At 36.4% G+C, this 25,092-nt stretch overlaps 1 protein-coding gene across 1 annotated transcript in view; it reads left to right on the forward strand.

Moving 5' to 3' along the window:
• Window positions 1-756: 756 nt before the first annotated feature.
• LOC123312560 (ras-associated and pleckstrin homology domains-containing protein 1) overlaps window positions 757-25,092 on the forward strand; it is a 75,930-nt gene continuing 51,594 nt past the window's right edge. Inside the window, exon 1 of the mRNA XM_044897047.1 lies at window positions 757-1,144. Coding sequence (XP_044752982.1) covers window positions 935-1,144 — 210 coding nt within the window. The 5' untranslated portion in view covers window positions 757-934. The remainder of the gene's footprint in view (window positions 1,145-25,092) is intronic.

Below are 25,092 nucleotides of genomic sequence, written 5' to 3' on the forward strand. Positions count from 1 at the left end.
TCGTATTGATGATCATCATAAGAAGACGAACTCAAAGCTGAATCATACACATCATTTGTCATCAGCAGTCACTGAACTGTTTCAAAATGGGATATACTTAACTATACATTAAAGAAAGTATTTATTTTTTATTATTTTCTGACTAATACAATTTTTTCGAATCATTGAGACATAAATAAATTAATATAAGTACTTTAATATTGAATTCATTCTGTATCATACCCTAGAGACCTTGATTTTCAGCATAAAATGCACTTGATTTTGTAGCTACATCCAAAATACTTTTTGAATTGGGGAATATTTCTCTTAAATCGTATATTCACGATGTGTGCAGAATATTCATATTGTTCATTTCATCACCTAAATACTCACTTAATTAGCCACTTAAACTCCAAGATCTATTGGTTGACAAAGTTATTAGGTATCTGTAGCGTCACCGTAATTTACCAGTTCATTAAATAATCAAATGCAACCAACGATAGTGAAAAGCACTTTCGATTGTAGGTTTTTCATGCACTAAAAAACGGTCGTGCAATTTCTAATGCACTTTTAACGATACTCAAATTCGCTACTATTAAAAATCAATTGTCAGAAGCAATAATGCGTTTCTCTGATGAAATCCTTCACGGTCCACGACCTGGCCTAATCTACGCCCCTGTCGACACAGGTATAAGGTGTGCCGAGTAAAGGTAGAACACAGTGGTAGAGGCAGCCCGTTCCATCGGCAAAGCTTTGGAAAAGTAGTCGCGTCCACATGGTCAACAGATTTGAACGTTCAGTCGGCTTTAGTTGACGTGTGGTCGAGGATATAATTTCGCGTATGAAAGTGATTAAAAGTTGGGAATGCTTGATCTAATCTTACCATTATCTCACCCACACCTGCGTGTGTCGTCGCAAAGTTCGCTCTACTGACTGTGCTTTTAAAAGTTTTGACATGTTGTTTTGTGGTGGCAGTTTCCGCGCTAAAACAGTCCAGAAAAATGACGTTTGTAAGGTTGTCGAAGTGAACAATAGGCAGTTGAAACTTTTCCGTTCGCTGAGTTTCAGAGGATACGACAAGGTTTCCAATGGAAAGAAAACTTTTGTTCAACCGCCCAAAGTTCCTGAGGGATCTATGAGCGAAGTTTCAAAGGCAGTCAAATCGGTAAGGTTCTCTCACGTTGAAATATCACAAAATAGAGAACGATCTCGCATTGTTTTCATTGTGATTCATGTTTCATTGAATATATTTAGGGAGAAAACATTGTGCGCAAAATGGAAAAATTAAGGGCATGGCCAAATTGCTTTGATTTGTTTTCCAACATTTGGCAGTTTTCTCCAGATTGTTCCATTTCTGTACCATCACGTGACAGCTTTACCCTTCGCTCGTTCCACTCGTGCGGTTACCAGATACTAAATTCACGATAATTGGTTCAATTCAGGGGGTGAGTAACCCCCTTATCTCGCATGTGACTCATTCGAATGTATAAACTGGGTCGAGTGTATCGTAAATATCACTTAAAAATCCTGGCTGTCCTTTAAATTCTACTGAGTTACGATTATTTCATCACTTCTCTTTGGGGTATGCATCTAAAGGTGCGGATGGAGTAGAGAGTTTCCCTGCAATTTTATGAAGGTGTCGTAATGGAGTTTGTAATGGTCCATATCTCATCGATCAAGGTTATATTTATCGTTCAGTGAGAAATCTTGAATGATTGAGATAATGCAATCTATAATTTGAAGGTGGTTGATCAGCATTTGTTGGAATGAACAAATTGAGAAGAATATGCATGAAAAATTTTTTGGATGTACCTACATTTCTGCAAGAATATGGTAGCTATTTTTCACATACATCTCCAATTCATTGTAACTGTTTTAAAAATGAGTAATTTGAAGATCGTTTTCGTAGAATATTTCGGCATAAGAAATTGTCAGGAAAAAGATACATTTGCTGTTTTCAGACAGTTTGAAAATATGCGTTTGATGTTCAAAGAAGATGAATATTATGAAAGAAGAGCTAGGTACCTTCTAACTTGTATGTTTTTTAGAATCGGGCAATTATTTCACTAATGACAACGTCGTAACGTTATCGAAAATCACTCAAAAATACATTCTTTCATATATGGGTAGATACTCAGGAAAAAGAATCTGATTGATATGCTAAACTCACAAAACATCAATGTTGCTTCAATAACGAACACGACTGCAGATGTTTCCTACTCAAAATTTATTCCTACTCATTGAATTCCTTACTTGGTATCAAATCATCTCAGAGGAAATGTTTGACTGTGTGGAAGCCTTTAAGTCTGCATTGTATGGTTCTGCATTCCGATTCGAAAAGGATTCTATGTGAAAAAATAAATCGCGAAAAAAAAAACAACCCTCGCGATTTCAGGTCCAAACCGGCAGGTTTTTGCGAATTTAATCAGAGTGGCATTCTTTCTTAATCATCCCAGACCACCAATCTTGAATCACCCATATCCCGCTGGAATTTGTCAAACGAATGGTCCCGTCCTCTTGTTGCCGTGCAAGTCGAGGTATTCCCGCTGCTTTTCAACCGAATTCCTTCGAGTATACGGAGGGTATACGTTAATTTTAAGTTTGCCTCCTTCCATGTTACAAGCCTTGCCAGAAAAAACTTGATGACACCGACATTCTCACATGTATAGCTGTTGCTAATGTAATCAAGAATTTCTACGAATTGAATTTGGAAATAAAATGTCTATCGATAAAAGTTTTCTCAGAATAACACACTAAAACTGATCTTTGATCTAGGTACACGGAAAATAATATTTTTCGTTATTTCATTAATGGTAGATCAAATAAAAACTGCCCCAAAACTATTGATCTGATGGATGGAGTGGTACAGGCTAGTTCATGTACTGAAAATGTATTGCATATTATGATTATTACACATCAATTGGCAAGTTTTAAACCAGAATATCCAGATATTTGTACCACCCATCTTCAGTTCTAGGATGTCTTACCCTCGGTATTACCCTTGAAGTGAAGGATAGGTGATCCAACATCACATTGCCTTATGTTTTTTGTAGTTGGAGTTCTCCTTTTCGGAAGATCTTGTCGTCTGTTTAACAAGACTTCCTACTCGATAAGGTTATTCGAAATGGTCCTCCCATCTTATTATAGAATCTACAAAAATCATTTCTCACCTTTCTTATCTCATTCAGGGAAGCTTTAACGAAAAGTGATTAAAATCAGTTGTTGAAGTTCTTTTCTTTTTAGTACTGAAAGATTAGTATCCCCAAAATACTGTCAGACCAATAAATCTTCAGCCTGTGTTTGGTCTGTTCACAGTTAAGCCAAATAGGCTGATTATTTATATTGTCGCCAATAAGGCTTTCAACTCATGGAATACATATTTTTGAGAAACCAAATTAGTTGATTGAGAACGAAAGGGATTGTAAACTTTTTTCTGCTGCTAAGAAGATAAGGTTTAACTAGACTTCGGCTTCGACATTTTAGACGTCAAACGTTGGAATTTCTAATAAAGGCGGTATTATAATATTTATAATATTCATGTGCTCACAATGGGTATTCTTACAGTCAGAAAGACCCGTTGCTATGAAGGTGCTGTTAACAATCATACGGTATATTATGGGTTCGATTGCTATTAAAACGGCATTCCAGAACTTGTATGTATATAGGTACCAATCAATTTGAAACTATTTCATTCAACGCAAAGAGATAGATCCTCTTAAAATTCTATTTGGTCCAATTTGAGATTCAACAATGGACAAATTGAATCCAAGTTACATTTAACTATCCTTAATTGGTAGTCGAGGGGATATTCCTTAGATAATTTCAATAAAATTTTTTTTCATGCCATCTGAATTTTACCAGATGTTCAACTGAAATTTGGCACTGATATTAAAATTTAGAGTCTACCTAAAGTGTTTTGCGAATTTTGATTTCAAATCTGGAGGGTAATATTTTTCCTGAACATCACTCCTATTTTCCTCTGATTTTTTTGGTGAGACACTGACGGTTTGAAAAAGAGGTCAATATTGAGTGGAATATTTGACAGAAATATTCAAAATTCAACACCCTGTGTCCCACAAACGAAAGGTTTTCAGGCCTATGTTCCTAGGACCATCTTTTCTCATCAGCATGTATTCATGAGACTTCGAGAAATAGTTTTCGCTTTCATACAGTCGATCGACATTATAATCTACTTTTTTATACCCACCAACGAGTTGAAAAAAAGGAAAAAGGGGTATCTGACCCGCTGACTGGCATCACAACTATTTCGTATCGTGCCAAATTCCTTCCAACTTAATTTCGTTTTACCGCTTCGTATCTCGTAATAATGGAACTAATTGCTGTGGAGACCGTAGGAGATTCACGGTCGTAAAAGACCAATATTCGAGGTGGTTGGTCTGCCAAGTCTTCTGCAGAGAACAAAGCCTTTTCGGTGCTTGCAAAATGGGTCAAGATCTCAGCCAGGGATGACATCGAGCAATCGACGCATCGAAAGCATCGATATGTAGATCGTTCATTTTATAAATACACCAAAGCAAAGTTTTCTGGATTCTGAAAAAAAATTAAAAATAGCTCATCTTTAGAGGGCTTTATGTAAGAAAGAGACTGCTCAAAAAAATTATTTCAAAGATACACAATATTGTTCGACAAGGAATGACCCCTGAACTATTCATTCACACCCTGTGTCTTGTGAAAGTCGGCAACCCCCAGTAGTGGCAAAATAGTGAAATGATGTGTATACCTTCTTAATATCGATTGGTGAGGTTTGTCCATGAACGTCTTACCATTTATATCGACATCCTTTCCTTCAATCCCTAACACAATCCTCAAACCTTTCTCTCAGTGCAGTTAAACCTCGTCCTCGTCTGCACATGTTCAGTTTGTTTCCCACTTTGATGTTTTCTCACTCCTGTGCCGAGGGCGTGAGGTTCATTGATGACGGTTCTACAAAGGAGATTTCTTGGAAAACGTTTATGGTTCATGTTTGAGTTATGCGTATTTAAATATGAACGAGGGTTTCTGTTAAAAATGCCCGGTTTATGTGGAGGTTTATGTCGTTATTGCTGGATGGACGCATAAGATAATTGTATGCCTTGCTGTTCGTATATTTTTAAAGAAGTAATGGAGGAAAAGCTTATTGGGTTGCACAATTCAGCGCCCATTCATGAGTTTTAATGTCTAGCAACTGATGCCGAGAAATTAATTTTTACGAAATGCACTTATCATGAACTCTCACAGAAATATCATTGTCTTCAGTTCAAGGTGATTGGCCCAGCATCTGAGCTCCTAGCAGAACCATACTTCAGTCTGCTCCTGGTTGGAGAAAAACTATTATTTTCATCGAACAATTCCACTTCATTATTGCATTGATTAAGTGATGAAAGTATCATATCTTGATTGATCATTATTTTCTGCAAATAATGAAGATTGATGTTCACAAGAAAATAATATATCAATGGGTTTTATTCGCAGAACAAACAAGGAACGCGAACAATGATTATCAATTCCTTTTTTGCCTGATACAATGGTGGGAAAAACCGAAATTCAATGAATCGAATCTTACGAATGAAATCCTGAAGCCGTTCCCAACGTTTCTTTCAACTAAACTGCTAATTCTGATTTCTTTGCATAGTATTCAAGAAAGTGTAACATATTTTCATCATATTGAGATAATTGTCGAGACGAATGACATGCCGAAGCTTGTACGGAATTTGAAATTGCATTCCTTTTTCTGATACGCTTTTCTATTTTCGGTAGGACTTCTACTCCATAGAAATTCTCAAGATTTAACTACCAAGTATTCCTTCCCAAAAATATCCCGTAAAGATTGCTAATACTTTCAAGTGAATGTTGGAAATGAACAATGTTCAAATTCCTCGACAGTTTCTGTACATACATTGGAATTCGCAGATTAAATGGCAAGAATGGAAAATAGAATAGAAATAGATAACACAAATTAGACACAATCATTTGGGTTATCAAAAGAAGTCTTCATAATAACATAACTCAATGGAAAAAGATGCCATCAGGTCCCAAAAACTAGAAGTTAATATAGGCTTGCATTCTACTCCGACGCTTTACCCTTCTTCTAATCGTATCAATATATAGAGAACTCATTATCCGATTCCTGCATATAATTACTGATAATACCGCATTCCTTAGTGAAGGATTGGACTAGCCTGATAAACTACCACTAGGGCCCTTTGCTAAGCCAGGAAGCACCAGAGTAGATTGAAGGGTTCTCATTCACGTTAATATATTTCATAATTTTTTTCTTGCTCTTAAAATCCTGTAAAAATATACATGTCTTATATGATGATGTTTGATTTGTAACACACTGTCGGCCTGTCAAGTCAAAATCAATGTTCGAACAGCGTTGTATGGAAGATATTACATTGAATTCGCTATATCAATTTATGTTATGGAAGAAAGTTCTCATCAAGGCCAATCTTGAATTGCTAATAAGGAGATATTCGTCATCAAAACAATTCTCGATATTCACAAGGATGTCGCATTCATAATTTTTGTAAATATTGATATTTCGCTCACCTTGGCGTCGTTCAAAGAATCGTTTTAGAGGTGAAAATTAACCTATGCATTTTCCATATTGTGTTATACAGAGTTTGTGAAAAGTATGTTCAGTCAGATCAATTTTTTTTTCAAATAACAACACAATTTTTTTGTGCCAACAATGGATAGACTACTTGTTACTGAGAATAATAAGTAGATTCCACATATCATTCGTAGATTTTCAGGCTCTAAAAAGAGCTCAAGCTAGTAAAGCACCAAAATGTAGCACTGTATATCAGTGCCTCTTCGTACATACATTTCTATCATTTCGCCTAAACCTGTTGTAACCCAACTTTCTTTAAAGTATTAAGTTTCGAAAAAACTAAATTCAGAGTAGAGTAGGTTGTGCAAGTCTCCCTTCAGTTATTACTGAATAATGTATCATTAGAAATGATTGGCAGTACCATTTACCATTATCACATCACATGTAATGAAAAGTGCTTGCGAAACACATCGCACATTTCGTAATCATTTCGTTCTCCAGCAATCACTCTATTAGCTATGCGTAGGCCGTAAATTCGTCCTAAATATCTTGACAAATTACAAATCTGAATCAAGAACCCTCCTGGCATTTCCTTCTCCCACGTTCTGTTCGAAAGGCTCAATAAATGACAAAAAAAAGAATTTAGGGGCATCCACTAAGTACGCTCATTGATACTAATGATGACAGAATGTCCACCCATCATGATTAGTATTCATCACAAGCGGGGCTTCGTGCAATTTTTCAATCATCCTCCTAGTGAAGACACGATTGATCCGCTGAGAGAAAGAATATACTTACAGTGTGTTTCACTTAAGCGGGTCTTTTTTTAAGGATATATAGAACAATAATCAAATTGTTCACTCACTGTTCATGAAAATGGAGATAAAAAAGAATCCTCCTTTCATAGGAGTTCCGTCAAATCAATCGATGTAAAAAAAAATTGACTCGTTATGAAGGAACTCCTGGAGAAGTCGACTCTCTAACAATGTATAATCACAATTATTTGTGATTATACAAGAGGAATAAACATGGAATCAATGGATCAAAAATACAGTACAACATAATTTATGTGATCCCTTTAATTTCTCGTCATAAAGCTGCCTGATTAAAAAATTTATCTCTTGGAATATAAAAATATGTGGAAAATTTTTTACTCCTTGAAATTTTCCGTGGAATGTATTAATTAATTTGATTCTGGCACCTAAATTAACACACAATATCGAAATGGAATATTCAATAGAAAGAAGCTTTTAACACCATATAATATTCATTAAGGATTGACGCTGTCGTATTTGCTATTTCTATTGAAATCTTACAGACACTATACAGGTAGTGCAGGATACTTGTGTTGGGGATCAATCTATCTTTGTTCAGATTATTCATATCTTGAAAAATCGATCGCACTATCATATTCAATTTCACAAGAAAAATGATTTAATAAGCAGAACCCACTGATTTTTATAGTTTGAATCTTTGAGAGCTCTAGAATTTGAAGCTTATCATAACCACCATTCATCAAATTCTTCACTTTGTTCACCAGAATTTCAGCCAACAAAGTATAACGAAAACTTGATGAAACCCCACCGTGGGAAAAGATTTCCAACTTTTATCTAATCTAAGGGTCAATTCACTCATTTAACTTCCACTTGGACTGAGGGAGCCAACTTAATCAAGTTTTAATGAAAAATTACCAGTCTCCATTGTTCCCAACATAATAAAGTATTCATGGCACAAGAGCGACCGTATACACCCGAAAAAGGCTAAGAACATCCATAAAGCATGGAAGATGTCAGCTTACCTCATGACCCGAAGCATTAAAAAGCTTTCTGTCCGTCTTTTTCCAGTTTGTCGTATGTGGGTGGGTTATTGTTGTGACTACAAATGACCCGTTTATATTTACTCAATTTTCCATTTTGGGTTCAAAATATAAATGTTTATAGTGCTGTTTGTCCACTTCACTTTATGGTTCACTTCAGGTGTGAGTCTTAAGAAAATCATTCAGTTTTTATATTTGTCATAAATAATGAGAAGCCACTCATAAGAGGATTAGCATCTATATTTTATGCATTTTACAATCATTTCAACCAATGATGATTCTGGGTTATAATTATTATGATCATAAGATGAGGATCGACTTCTATATAAATTTGACTGAGCCCTGTGTAGTCTGGAATGGAAATTTTTTTCGCATTTCAACGAAATACTTTGAAAGCTTTAATTAAATGATCGCAGTTCCCGCTAGAGAAGGTTCCCCTTCACAATATACCTTCTATCGACGCAAGCTTGTCTTAAAATATCCACTATGGGCCCCTTCCTTCCCATGTCACCCGCACCCTATCAAAAAAGAAAGAGCAGGGTCGTACTCGGCATGAATTCATGAATCATGATTACTTCAATGATGAGTAACACAATTTTCATTTCGTTTTTGGGGTAATATGTATTTGGGAAACTATATAGTATGAACACCTTTAGAGACATGGTAAATGGGTTAATCCATTTTTTCGCAATTGTTGATGTTGAAATATATTCATTATTGGTAAACCGCAAGTATAATTTGCGCAGTTTCCATCGTATTGTCATGACCTTGCCACTGTAATTATTTTGCGAAATTACTCGCAACAGTCCTTGGACTGAAATAACAGGAAATGATCATAGCGGAGCAAAATTTTATCGAAATCCTCTAATCTTGCTCATAATGCGATGGTTCAGTTTGTCATCTCCATATCCGGTCCAGATAATTGTCATAAAAGTTTCTGCGGCTAAGAACAATGCGAAAATGCTAACTAGGCAATGTAACCTGCTATTCACCTTCAGCGAAGAGTGATGATTGGACATTTATCTTTGTCGTGACATATCTCGGATAGTGTGTCCTCATTTCGCTAGAGTTTATCATGTGCGTTTGATTGAGTTCATACGCAAACTATACCCTATTGTAATATCTGCGTTGAAATTTAGGTTAATTAAATTGAAGCAATGCTGCGATGTATCTTCAATGAAAGATTTTTTCAATATACATCGCGTAATACTTCAGCTCAATTTGTTTTCAAACTGGAATATCTCTTACATCTTTTTACCAAATAATAATAATGTAAATCAAGGGGCACAGCTTCTGAACTCCCTCAGCTCATACTTTTTTTACAATCAGAATGAATGACAAAACATCTCAAATCTAAATGAACTGAATAAACACTTGAGAGTTCAGTCAGTTATGTTTTTTCCTAACGTTATAAAAATGGATACTAAAGAACTTTAAATCATAAATTTACACTCGAGAAAATTGGTTATTTCCATTTTTGTCCAAGTGTCAATTAATGTAATAAAAATATTCGAATTAATTTCAATCCATTCTTAATTCAAAGGCCACTGCTCCAGTCCTGATCAGAAATATCAAACAAAAAGAAAAACAGCTCTGAATTACATCATGTATATCATTTCAGTTACAATTCCAATAACATTTTTCAGATTATATCCAATAATTCCTCCATTCCACACTGCGGGTATAATTTCTCATATCTTTTCTTCTTGTTGCAGGTACGTACTTCCATTGAACCCGTTCGGGTAAGCATTTCTACATGATTAATGTCCTATTAAAACAGCTCATTTTTGAAATTAACTTCCCGACTTGACGTGTTTTACATTGAGAGGCGTTTAATGACTTTCGCAAGGGAATTCAACTAACTGCAGCTAGCGCATCGCAAATCAATCATACACGCATCATTGCATTGATTCTTTGGTGCGCTGGTGCAGAAAATTAAGCAGGAATATTATCCTGCAGCCGGAGTAGTTGGGCATGTACGAGATGGTAGTACTTGAAATTTCGACATGCTTTCAATCCTTTCGTTTTTGTAGTTACTCCATGTGGACATGTTGCATTTCGATTCTGCGCAGATGGTTGTAGCTAATCAAAAAAATTATTGTGGGCTAGATGGCCTGTTTCCCGGAGAAAGTTCTATGAAAGTTTCTGTCCACTTTTCTCATTATTGGACTGTAAAACTTCCTTTTGATGTGAAATAACACTATAAAGCCTTTCTGATAAGATTCAAAGACAAATATACGCTGTTGAAGGTGAACAGTCAAATGCTTTCTGAAAGTTCTTGCAAGTTGCGAAACCCAAGCTTTTTGAAGCAAAAGATTCCTAGAAGCTCAGGCATTTTATAGTAATATGGGTTATAATTTCCATAATTTCCCAACAGTTTTCCTCTAGTTGGGAATATTTTCATTGGTCGAGATCTGAGACTCTTCTGAATGCTTACTATTTGGAAAAAGTTATCCGAAGGCTCAGAAATGCACATTTTGTTTCAAGAAAAAGTAGAAGTAGAAAGACATGAAAATTTTCTCTTCAATTTTTATACGCGGACATACTTTTTCAGTTCTACATCCATAAACCTCAAGATTTCAAATTTACTTAAAGAATAAAGGATTAGGAAATGAGATACCAATCAGTATTAACCAGGCCTTAGCCTTCAAGCATCCATAGGGCCTTAATTTCAATTTCTATGAAATGATAGTCGGGCTCTATATCCCGATGCACACTAGATACATACTGTTCGATTTAAAGTGAATGAAAATAAAGGCAAAATAAAAGACTTATGAATATCTACACCATAAATAGTTTAGTTGGTAATTCCGTCTTTGTTTTTTGATACTTCTTTATTTACAATATAAATTGATAATTTTCTTCTTTTTTCAAGTGATTTTCTTCTTGTACCTCCAATTTTTGTGTACTTCTTTGCTTCTGTTTATGTGGAGGAGCAGACATCTCGTCCTTTGTTAGATATTTTGCTTTCTAGTGTATTGTAGGTTACTTTTTTGTTCTCTTCCATGAATACATCATCATATGACCACAACTTGGGTTGATTGAAGCTGAGAACCTTCGAAGATAGTTAGTTGGTTCGAATAATCATGAAAGTGGACTTAATCGAACACCTGAAACTGCGTCGGCCAGTGGAGTGCTCCATACATTTTCGTAGGTCCTATCGATATCCCAAAAGGACCAAATTGCACCGCGTAACAATGGAGCAGCGTCCGAAAACCCATAAAATTGGGCGGGAATTGATTAGGGGGCCCCCCTCCACGAAACCCAAATGCCGCACACTCATCAAAATGACGAACACGGTCCTGGATGACTAATCCACCATCCAGCCTGGTGCACTACGTCCGTCGACTGCTCTTGTTGTCGTACTTTAGTTTTGGATTTTAGTCGACTTTGAAGCGCGTCGTCGCTATAACAAATGAAGAGCGAGGCGTCTCAGCCTGCTATGCGCCTCCTGCAACAACCGTACGTCAAAGGATCTCGCTTCAGCAACGACCCGACAATTTTTTACGGGCGTTATTCTCACGCCACGGCCTAAAGTTAATTTGTGAGTGACACGAAAGTAATGAATGCTGTCGCCGGTGATTTTGAGTGAGCGTTGAACGCCGGTTCATTTTTTTTTCTCACAGTCTGGAAGTGTGCTATATGTGTTTTTCGATTTGTTTGTGATCTGGAGGTGTTGAATTGGAATATGTCCTGGATGAGGCGGTCTTCGGAGCCTGTCAAATATAGGAATAAGGAGTATGATCTGGATGCGAACTATGATGATACGATTTCCACGTATTCAGATGACTCGGTAAGCCAGAATGAGTGTGAATGGTTGGTAAATTGGCTGAAATTTACGAGACAGACAAGATGCCAACTCCATTATTCATCCAAACACGCTATAAATTTGTTCTAATTCAATGTACATATACAAAAACAAATTCAAAATTTCATTGAGTTTGGCTATTTGTGGATCAACAAAAAGCATGCCCAATTGAATAGATTTGTTCCTTCACCATTCGGAGTAAAATGAATGGATAAAATTGCTAAGAAAGTACCGAGCAATAACGTTTCCCAACTTTCAAGCTATATTGATTGATTGGTTACAATTGAAATTTTTTTCTGATGATGAAAACTTCAAAACTTACTTCATGATCAACATAACCTGAATTAAAAACGAACTATTCACATGTTCACACTAGGGCCAGTTTCCTTTTTACCAACCAACATCTGCTTTCTTTGTATGGACATCAGGTATAAATATCCTTATATTTTTATAAATTCATGTCGATTTCTCTTTGACACCCACCCTCTTGAGCGTCCCTTTGAAATTCCCCTGAGAACGAAGAATCCCGAAATGTGTTTTGACTCATTTGAATACTTTTCACCTCATGGTTTTGACACGAGTAATTTTTTAGGGATGACAATTTGAAATTCATCTTATTACTGTACGATATCTACAGTTTTTCAATTGCAGCAGCAATGAAATACCAAAATCAAATAAAATTGAAGTGTTTCTCCTAATTTTCAACCTACAGCTCATCCTTATAGCATTCCTGAAATCAGAATCGCTGAAAATAAGGGGTTTTGTTCGCGAAAGAATTCAACGCATGCGACACCATCGCAATCTATTTCAAGAGCCACCCTGCTGCTTTTTATTACATTCGGCCATATACGGTCACATGTGGTAGAGCCGTTTTAGGAATTGTGACGTTCCAAATATGTGCCGGATTCTCCGATGTCTTCCTTTGTGACCACAAGCCTGTCTGGATTCCATGTCGGAATAAGATCGTTGGGAATGAGCTATTGTCACGTATTTCTTGACCACCTGTGTACGATGTTCAGAGTTATCAATTGAAAGGCGAACAGAAAGTTCTACTCATGGATAAATTGAATAAGAATTGGAGAAAATATGAATATATTCCACCCAATTCTCCATGGCAAAATAATTCTGACATAAAATCGATATTTTTTATTCCATCCATACGGATCAATAATTTTTCTGCGACCGTAAATGAAACTGAATACATGTGAACTTGTATTAACTTTTCCCTTAAGCTACTCATTGGTACATGTTAATTTTCTATTGTATCCAATCGAGTTTAATAATCGTATCTAGCTTCGTAAATACAACAATTCTTCGAAATCAGGGAACAGTTCGAAGTTATTGGTAAAAGTTGGCATAATGAACGGGATTTTCAGCTCGTTAAAACGATAATATTCACTATGCAAACATTCGGTATGTATACTATCGTCGGTTTGTGCACCATTGACTGGGTTGCAATTGTATTTGAGAGTTCCCTTTGTTTAGATCTCTTGTTAATTTGGAATTCGATTGGTTTCATTGTTAATTTTCCAATTGTAGTTTCGAAATGGAAGGGTTATTGGCCAAAGTGCTAATGTTCATGTAGATTGTCAGACGTGTTTTGGAACTCCACAATACATTGTAATTTATCGAAATATCGTGAATTGGTGAAAAGAATATGTATTACTTGGGTAATTTTGGATATTCTTCAGCAGTGATGGTGGATTCAGTGGTGAGAACTTAAAGTGAATAATCAAAGTGTTGATCACCTCCTGAATAATATTTCTGTATTCAAAATAACCAAAGTAAGTACCTTTGTATGAAAGAGTTGGAAACTATTCATGAAATCAATTTTAAATGAATATAGTCAAAGATGTTTTGGAATGTGTGTGAGTAGTGGAGGCTTTTACTTTCCTATGCAAAAGACCTATCGCGAAAACTGTCACGAACGATTCCCACATAAATCTAAAACAGTATACCCAAACATGGCACAATATGTCAACAGTTTATTTTGATTAGGTCTTGATAAAGAAAGAACCGGACAAAGTTCACAGAAGCAGCAACCTCCCACTAGGCCACATTTCGATAATAGCCGAAATATAAACAGTGAACTTTGGAACTGCTCTATAGAACCTGACATGGAATTTGATGAACATGTGTTGTTTGTTGTTCCAAGGAAATAATTACTACGGGATTTCGAAACATCGCAACCTACTACGTGCTCCTGTGTTTACATTTCGAAAATGAGTTATGGCAGCAATTTTTCGCAATTTCCAGAGGTAAAAGTCCGAATGTTGGCGAATCCTTGGATGTTGTTCGTTTCAAATTCTCCCCGGGAAGGGTATTTCTTCCGCGCCAGTTATTATCTATTTTCGATCTATTATTTATTCCACTGAATCATTTCCCCTTTGACGTACGACTCCCAGAGTATTCGAGGATATACATTTTCCGCCTGTTCAAATATAGATTAGGATATAATAATTCTTTCTTGAGCATATTTTATATCCTACAGTTTCTGGTTTAGAATTCGTTCAAAGGAATTGTGATTGGAGAGATATTTCAAATTCTGTGATGGTATTTCTGGTATTATTTTGGTCAGTAACTCTACATAGACCAGATGAGTGGAATTGGTTGAACGAACGCAAAATTTCACTTGTAACTGGAATCGAAATGAAAATATCAGATTTTCTTTCTAGATGAAACTTGGATTTAGTTGAATTGATATCGTAAAGTCGTCGAATTTTAGTCCAATCTTCAATAGGGTAACCAACAATAACTCTTCTCAAACAGCTAAGTAAATAATTTAATTCATAGCAAAAATAACACTGATCTCTTGTACTTTCCATGCAGATAACTAGATAAGGATTCCCTTTAATCAGTTAATAATGTCCATCACGTCTTTCTGATTTCATTTATTTCCCGAAGTAAATTCACATTGTGAGACTTTATATAGAACGGACAACATAGTGCTGATTTAAAACCAAAAAATATTTTGACAAGCGTCAAAACCTTACATTTTCGTACTATTACTACTACAGTTTTGGATGTGTCAAATTTTCACGGCCAATCGACTGCTTTTTAAAAAAGAATGGTATATATTTTAAACGCATATAACTCCATTCACTTTTATTTTAGCACTCGGTTGGCCATGAAAATTTGACACATTCCACTCTGTATACTACGAAAATGTGGCGTTATCACGCTTGTCAAAACATTTTTGGGTTTTTAATCAGCGCTATGTTGTCTGCTCTACGTAAAAGTCTCAGAAATTACGTGTTTGATGACAATGTCGAATCACTTCGGAAAATATGAAGTCGAAAATATGTGACGAACATAATTGACGTTTATACGAACTGATTGAATGCATACCAAATCTATTTTTTTATATGGAACATACAAGTGATACCTATATCAGGTGTAGATGTCGAAAAAATCAATCCCAAGATGGAATGCATGTGATACTTTGGGAATGGGTATCTCTTGAAGGAATTAACGGATACTTACAAGAATGTTAAATTCTTCAACAAAAATCATCTTGCATCAATGGAAGTCAAAAAAATCAAAGGAATTTTCAAGGCAAGGGGAACTTCACCTTTAAACAAAAATTCCTCATGAATTAACAATTAACTGGCTTGTATTTATGGCTGTTTATTTTTAATACTTTGATATAATAATAATTATATATTTATTGATCCCTCAAGACATTTACAATGTATAGGACAAGTCAAATGAAAAATTGAAACATTAATTTTCTGGAACTCATTCTACGATGACATTCATCGAAAATCCTGTAGAAACTTTTCGCATTCGTTCACCCTAAAATAAAATTCTCAAATGCCACCACCACTTCTTTGGGTTTCCCAATAGAAGGAAATTCCTTGCCATCCTCTTCATTCACAATCTTTCAGATGGTGGAAACATTGAGCTAAAATATAAGTCGTTTAGATTCAGATGAAACATTATATAAATTCACTTACATTGAATATGTTCACAATCTGATAATATTGTAGATATTAGAATATCAGGGTTATACCTACTATTTGAATGAGCAGTCCTGAATTCTAAATAGTCGTACTTTTGAGGACCGAAATCATCCTCCTCAATCCCAAAATCATCTTGATTTCCGAAATTAATGTACATTTTTCACATAGTGGCAACGGCGTTATGACATTAACATTTCATGAGTGCCAACCTTACTCCGTGCTAGTTACACAAACTTGAGAAAATTATTTCATGGCCAACCGACTGCTAAAATAAAGGTGAATGGTAACTTATGCCGTACGTCAAATACCGAAAAGCTGTGCGACCCCAAGGCCGCAAAGGATATGCCCGTGATAGAGGTGTCGATTTACGACTTATACGACCGGCACAATATTCAATTGACAATCGTAAACCGTTCCCACATATTCAATATACAAGACGTAACTTTTATTGGACAACAGATAACCCCGGTGTGTAGCATCTCCATCGGAGAACAGAACGAATGCCTGTTTTCAGTTATGCACATTCCGCGGGGATACAAACGATTCACATATCTCTCGGAGTCGTTAACACCGCAACTGGCGCCAAATGGTTATAATAATATCCACAACTTGCACACAAGATGAAGCGATTTCGACATGGTCGATGAATCGGTCAAGTTGAATTTCTCCGCCGTTTCGGGTTTGGCGGGGTCCAAATATCCTCCTGACGCGTTGAGGACATGACGGAGAACAGCGTGAGATCGGTTTCCAGCATGTGTGAACGTATATCTTGTTTTCTTTGTTCCTGCGAAAGACCGGGTTGATAGATGGAGAACTAATTGTAAGATGCGATTCACTTCAAGTGTGGCGCCAGTTGATAATGCGTAAATTGGGTTATGTGTGTGGAAATAGTTTCCTTAGGCTGCCTTCACTTTGTCTCCTATGTGCGCAATATAGGTACATCAGCATCAAACAGGAAATTGTCTTTAATTTTAGTGTTTGACTTATCATTTACCTACATGTTTATTCGTTTATGTAATGCATTACAACAGTAATGCTTCGAAACATCAAATACTCTCAAATATACGACCTCCAAATACATAAAAAGTAAAAATTCAATTCGATAAATTTGAGAACGATTCAAAGAGTTATTAAATACACAGCTCCTCGTAAATACGCCACCTTTGTCTGCTCCTTTGTTCTGAATACTATTGCAACGTTTGTTTTCAAAAGTGAGGCTTTTTTTTGGCAAAAGGTAGAACTCATCAAAATGAGTCGTTTAACTAAAAAATCTCTCCATAAAATATCCAAGATGGCAGAGATACAACCCCTAGAAGTTCGACAAAATTTCATTGAATTTCAAGTACGGTATTGTGGAAGGTGACTCCGGCATTCTAAAAACGAAACAAAACATAAACATATGGCTGCACAATGAATGGTTCAGTACAAAGTTCATCGGATTAGATGCATCTGGTCACTTTTGGAAGAATCAATTGTTGTATCGTGCAATTTAGGGTGAAAAAAAAATGTAAAAAATCGAGGCAGTTTCTCGAAAGTGCTTATGATAGTTATGTTGAAAAAGTGCTATGATGTTTCCCAATTTCATCCCATTTTTACAACGATTGTTGGGATGTTCGAAGAAGAATGTGATGCCCATTGTGGAGAAATTCGTGAATAATTTAGACGAATTTTATTGGTGAGATTTTGAAGTATTATTCTATTTTTTACACTTGTGTCCTAAGTCTCTTCTCTCAGTTGGTATCGAAATGAGCCATTTCATAAAATCGTGTGAGTTACTAAAAACTTATAAGGACAATTCGGCAATCCTAAGTTTCCATTTTCATTACCACGTAAATATCGAACGAGCCAATATCCTAAACGAAACCACATGGTCGAATCAGGGGATAAGTTTTTTCTCACTGCTTTGCGATAATTCAGCTAACAAACGGTCTAAGGTCTGATTAGCATCTTTTTCAGTTATCATTTTTAATTTTTTTTCCAACATTGTCATTTTGAAAGTTTTGTATCGGTGATTTTTGCTGAAACGCTTCATTTCCACCAGTTTTATCTTCTGTTGTAAAAAAGCCTCACCTTCAAATACACCCCATATATCGATCGGTGTACTGGAGGTACACAAATACGGCAACTTTGACTCTGCCGGACCTGACTCATATAAGTAGGAGCGATTTGTAACTAATACCGATCAGTTTCATCTTAAAGCTTGGTTGCTTTTATTTCAGGTTGTGATAAATATTATTTGCTTTTTGAAATAGTGCATTTCGGGAAATCATGACCATCCTTGATTAGTGTATCTGTTCTTTTCTGAATTTTATGAATGTTCTATGGAAGCATTGATAAATTCACCTACTTCTTCAATAACTCGATAGCTGCAGTTACTGCCCATGGTTTTGATGTAGTTTTTGTTGGTTCAATACACAGGGTCGTCAAAATGTCTTTTGCCGTACTTGGGGGTCCCTACCGATCATCATCTCTCGATTCGCTTAATATATAACAATGGCCTGAAACCTTCGTTCTTCCTTGCTACTCCTTTTAACCTAGTCTACTTTTTAACCTAGCTTCAGTTTCCAATGTTTTGTTTCATTTTAAAAGGGTCGGTTCGAAACTCTTTCAGTATAAGAATTATGTATTTTCATTGGAGAAAATTCAGTGTTTTTGTGGGAAATTCAACAATAATTATTATTGATACGACGAAAACTTTCTCATCGTGGAAAAATTCAGGATGATTAAGAAATGATTTGCCGGCCAATCCCTCTTGTAGAGGGTGGCGAATATCGAAGAAATCAATTTTGTGCCTTACTTTTCACTGACTCTGTATATTTCAGTTGCAAACTGACAACATGGCAGGGATGCGATCCACTCAGAATTTTTTCCGGACTCCTTTGATTCTTTCTAGATACACTACTATCAAAGAATTCTTTCGAAATTTGGAAATAGTGACAAAACATTTATCTCTCATCGTATCCAATGAATTTTTTCGTGTATAACTCATCCCCAATCAAAATACTTATAAATCTTCGGTCAATCCTTATATATTACAGTCTCGCTCAACCACAAACAAGTCGCATCTCGTCCTGATCTCGATCGTAAGAAAGTAATAACTCAAGGTGATTAGTTTGACCCTTTCATCCCGCAAATCCAGATTTACAGCAGCATCCCCGATGTTCTCGCCGTCAAAGGATCAACCGAAAGCTCCGTACAATCAAACACCGGCATAAATTACAATCAAACTCGTCCAAATTAATCGTTAATTCCCCAGCTGTCAACACGAATTATGCCGTTTGTACAGGCGTTCTGGAATAATAAGATTACCTAAAAATACCGTCGACTTACACCGGTCCCAAGATTTATCTGGCCTTATAGACGTTGTTGGCTGTTGAGGGCCCTGGAGCACGTGCTCAAACAGACACCTAGAACGTCAGGGCGTATCCTCCTGTGCCACATAAGCACCTCGTATAGTGGCGTCCTTATTGCTCCCTTCGATCCAGACTTGAAATATTGAATGTACGGAACGGGAATGAGGTGGAATATGGAGGAGTTCTCGAAGCAAGCCAACCACGTTCTTTAACCGTGTAGGTATACCTAGCACGTGCACTTCACAATCTCGAGTTGTAGTCGTAAATAAGAAGATGTAAAGATGGTTGTTATTTGACGGGTCCAATGTTCCTCTTCTTTTGTACGCCCAACGTACTTGTTGGCGGGACAATAGCGCAACAGAAGGTCTTTTTGTATATGGAAATTAACACAATGGATAAGTTTTTTCCCATGGGAGGTTAAGAATTATTTACCGAATGGTTAAACAGGATATTCGAGATTTCAGTGAAAACTGTGAGAACCGTCGGTTTCGTTCACGAGGCGTTCTGTTGTTTTTCAAAGTTACTACAGCAAATTCGGGATTTTAAATATTCGAAAAATAAAGATTGAATAAAATGTCACAAATACAGCCAGAAAAAAGGAACTGGACACAAACTGGTGATAGATTGTTTCTTTGCGAATAGAAAAAAACAACTTTCATTCATCTACTGCGAACAGTTTAGATTTTACGATTTTTTCCGCGAAGGTCCAAAATTTCCGATTTTCTATGGACCATAACTTAAAAACTACTGCTTTCAGCAAATTTCTGTTTGCATATTCGTAATCTACGCCCTCGATTTAGTGAATACACCAATTTTGGTGGAAATCAGAGAGATCGAAAATTTATCAAATTTTCCATACATATGTATGGAAAAACTGCGATTTTTTGAAAAATATTTTTGGTCCGATCGAAACCAAACTCATACTGTACACTAATTCAAGGGCGTAGAACACGAATATGTAAACAGATATTTTTTGAAAAATTTATTTTTCAAGTAAGGGTCGATGGAAAATCGGAAATTTTGGACCTGGCATAAAAAATCATGAAATCTGAACTGTTCCCGGTAGATGAATGAAGTATGGTTTTTTCTAATCGCAACGAACCAATCTATCACCATCATATGACTAGTGCCTTTTTTCTGGCTGCTACAGCTCCTCAAAGTTCACTAATTTTTATCGAAATTTGATTTCTTTCCCAAACTACTGATCGTACAAAAGGACGTGGAATTCTTAATCTGGGGTGGGCGAAGTCATTTCATAAAGCGCCAGAGAATGTAGGAAATTTTACACGATAATTGGAAGAACACGGATTGAAAGTTGAACTAAAGCGATACGCATAATCTGAAAAGTTTGTAACTAACCTCATACGTCAAATTTTATGATTTTTATCGTAAAGGAATACAAATACCACACATTTATTACAAAGACTAGGATCATTGAGTATAAATACTGAATGCTCAATGCCAGAATTCAATTTGTATCTAGTATGTCCCTGAAACGAGTCCTGAAGGCATGTGCAAACGCAGAAAGCACAGGAATTTGAACATAGTTCATCTAATAGGAAATAACAATCTTCTGAATCAAACGTTGATGTTCATTGTCCTGAACATAATTCTCCAAAATTCCATTGAAAAGCGATCCGAATCTGAACAGCTTTGTTTCCATGATGGAATGTCCCTGACATCCCTTTTTATGATCGCACACGAATACCAATTCATCTTACTTAGCAGCGACATGCGTCATACTGACACAATAATTAATCACCACTGTTACAATCTTTTTTTTCAACCGTTTGCCCTTATAGATGCAGCGCTTCTACCCGGTCGAATCCAAGTCTCAAATGACACCCCCTATTATTAGTCAGAGGAGTTTAATGACCTCTGGAAAGTGAGGTATAAAGGCGAGTCAACTCGGAATATTGCAGTCATATTTGATTATCGTGGGGGATGATACATTTACCACCCCGACGTCGTCACATGAATTACAAATCTACGGAAATATGGGGTGTATAATGATGTCACTGTAGGGGAGTGAATTTAGACATAATGGTGCTTTTCGTGCAAAGCCATCCTTATAATTCGACTGGGGTCATAGTTGTCGAATCAAAAGGGTGATGATACTCGTGGATACTGAGGATGTAATCTTTTCCCTGAGTCTATCTGGTAGGCGATTATGTCTCCCTAGATATGTTCATAACAAATTTGTCTGACATTTCAATCTAGTAGTTGTCTACAACCTCAGTTATTGACATTTGCCAAATATACAAGATAAAAGAAGAAATAATTCATGCTGGAAAAAGAAGATAGTTGGTATAGTATTTTGGGGTGAATGAACAGCTGATGGTTTCATTGTACCACAGCATTATCTCCATAATGTTTGATTCATATCACCATCCTACAGAACCAATCAAGCTCAGCTGCAACGCCTCCTCACCAACTCCTTGCCCCGCACATGAAACGGTATCGTAACAGAATCTGAAGCATTCAATGTTCCCATAACCTGAATCGTTACATTCAATTTTCATATGACAATTTGAGCCGCATCGCTGTAGCCCCTTCATTTCAAAGAGCAAGCGAATATTCATTATGTAGTTAACTTGATTGGCGGTCATGTGCTTCAACTACGCATACTTATGAAAATACAGCTCTTCGAGGTACTTGAAAGCCTCTCCGCGCCAGCATTCAGGGAGATAATGGACGAGCTTTATCTGTTTTTGTACAGGAAGTCGGTCGATATCGGTTACAACCGCTACAAGGCTAGAGTTGGATAGTCGAGTGTTACTCAGAATCACTCTTGATGGGTGTCCTATTCCGAAAGATGAGGAGACTGTGAACAGACAGTTCTGGTTGCCTTCATGGGTGTCGGAATCGATATGCGTTCAGCTGAGATTGAACAGATTACAGCCTATCCCACTAAACCGATAGTAATTCTATTCTATCAGTTAGTCGAATTTCTTAGAATAAACGTAGATGTAACCTATACAGAGTGAGTCTTTGACTCGCAAAAATATTTCAAAATTAGATTCTTGAGGTCAAAAGAACCACTTTTTTTCCTTATTATTTTTTCAGAATCGGCTCGGTTCAAAAGATGCAGGCTTCGTAGCTTTGAGTCAATTGGCACATAATTTGCTTCCTATTTTGCATACTTTCGGTTACAGATTTATTGGATTATTAGAACCAAATTCCTCAAGAAATGTTCAACAACCTCGTGTGTAGTATGCAAAGATGTCAAGCTGTTATTGATGTCCGTGGAGGTCATACATTGTATTGATAGTCTTAAAATGCTTGAATTATTCTCTGGGAATAAAATTTCGTTATCTTACTCGATTTTTCTTAACCACCCTGTATACGCTGCAGACCTACAGGCTAAAAATAATTTGCAACTTGAAATCATAAATATGAATTTTCATCACAAAAATCTTATTTTAACTATAGTTTTTTGCAATTTAAGTTAATATCTCTGACTCATGTGGAGCAGTTCATTTCACTGATGAAGTGAAATTCCGACTTGAATGATCATTCATTACCAGGAACGTAGAATCTCAATATCTTTGAGAAGAAGGTATCCTTACTTCGGGACACCAACGTGGATAGATAAAAAGCAATAAATTCAACAAACTGCTATAAATAAAAAGGATAAGATTGCTACCGGAAGCACTCCGTATCAACATGGAGTATTCTCGGATCCATTAAGTAGATTACAACACTCCGTGTGACATATAACTAACTAGAATCAATACATCTTCTCGTCATTCGTCTTCAAACTCGACAATAACTCGCTTCTTTCTGTTTCTTTCGTCACAGGCGATAAGTGTCGAAGTTATTGTTTTGTTGATCGACTTCATTTCGTCTCTGAGCCATTTCGGAATATCCAATTTAACCTGCATCGGCAGCTCGGTTTCACCATACGTACGGTAAAGGAACAACCTCCTGTTGAGATCGTGACAATCATAAATCCCCAGGTCATAGGCCTTCATATTTCCCATTGTGTTACACGGCGTCTTAATGAAGTCTGAGCCGCTTTAATTTCATACCAGCGTGGAGTAATGAAGTCCTGTTATCTTCCTCGTAAATTGCTTATTGAAAAATGAAATTAGCGAAAATAAAAACTTAATCTGCAATCCGCAGTTCCTGATGCTGCAATTGCTTTTGATGCTATACGCGAGATATAGTCTTGGGGTCAGTGGGCACTGACAGCAAAGGTGAAATATTTGAAATGATGTGATGTATGCTTGTATTATGAGGAATTTAATATAACTACTGCTTCTTTTATGGTTATTTGCCAGTTTGATGAGTGAAAGTGAATCGCAACTTTTCTGTTGATGGAAAATCTACCATTATTGAAATTTCAGCAACAGTAAACCAATAAAAACAAAGAAATCGAAATGCATGGGCTCGTGCATGGGTGTGTACATTTTATTCTGGTTTTCCACAGTTGGAAATGTTCAAAAACAATTCACTTTACAGTTGGTTTTCCTCTCTGACTAGCATTCATAAATTCTGTTAATCTTCCAAATCGTCTAACTCTCGAGTTCGTGAGTTATTTAACTGATACTTCTCCAGACATGTTCCACATTTCTGAGATAAGTACCTATTAATGTCCCAGATCATTCTCGAATTTAATTGGATTTTGCAAAACAGTTATATATCACTTTTTATAGGCGAAATTCTATCGCACCAGGTTGAAGAACAAGTTTTTGGTACAGTTAAGTTGAAATAAAGATCTGAAAATTTACTGGCCTATCAAACAGACTATAGTCGAAAGAGAACTGATGCCCTAATGCCATTTATCCTAGAGAATGATAAGAAAATGATTCATTATTACTAACTTTGAGAGAAAAAGCATGGCTTATCATTGAGCAAACTAGCATAAGGGTAAGCCCTCTTTCGGAGTGTCAGCTCTCTGAATTTCAGCTGCTGAATTTTGTTCCTGAAAATAGTCTTTTCTTTTTATCTCAGAATCCAGTCATATGAAAATCACTGGATTTGGTTTAACGGAGTTTTATGATATGAGAGGTTCCGAAGACATTCTGGCTCAATAAGAAGTGTTTTAAGACGGTTCATCGCCAAAGTAGAGCACTCTGAGATTTCGCATATTATAGAACTCCATTGTATCAAATTCCTTGATTTTCGTACAGGGAGCTGTAATTCCGAAAGTGGACATTTTGGGACACCCTCTATTTCGTTTGAAATTTTGAGCTCAGAGTTTGTATACCTCCCTAACGAATTAAGTGATAATTGATATCATTTCATCATGTCATTATCGTTCTTTCAGAACGAGGATGAAAGGAGAAAGAGTCCTCTGAGATAACAGAGAGTTTGCCTCTCAAAAGAAGCTCTTCAGACGAACAAATAAAGTTCTTCATACCACATAGCTTTCCAGATCGGCACTTACACACGGTTATTCGAATTATACTTCTTTCGTGTCTTTTTCCAATATTACTCTTTTCCCTTCATCGGCCGAATGAGAGAGGAAGATTAATACGGAGTTGAAAGTGCTCTCAGACCCCTTCGAGTTTGTCTTGCCACGGGTTATGAATCTGGCGCAGGCCAAAATGAGCGCATTCATATCGGGCCTGGATGGTTTTTGCCCCCACACTCAAAGAGAACCGGAAATTCGATTA

The sequence above is a fragment of the Coccinella septempunctata genome, chromosome 4 (genome assembly GCF_907165205.1).
Source record: "Coccinella septempunctata chromosome 4, icCocSept1.1, whole genome shotgun sequence".
NCBI classification, from domain to species: Eukaryota; Metazoa; Arthropoda; class Insecta; order Coleoptera; family Coccinellidae; genus Coccinella; species Coccinella septempunctata.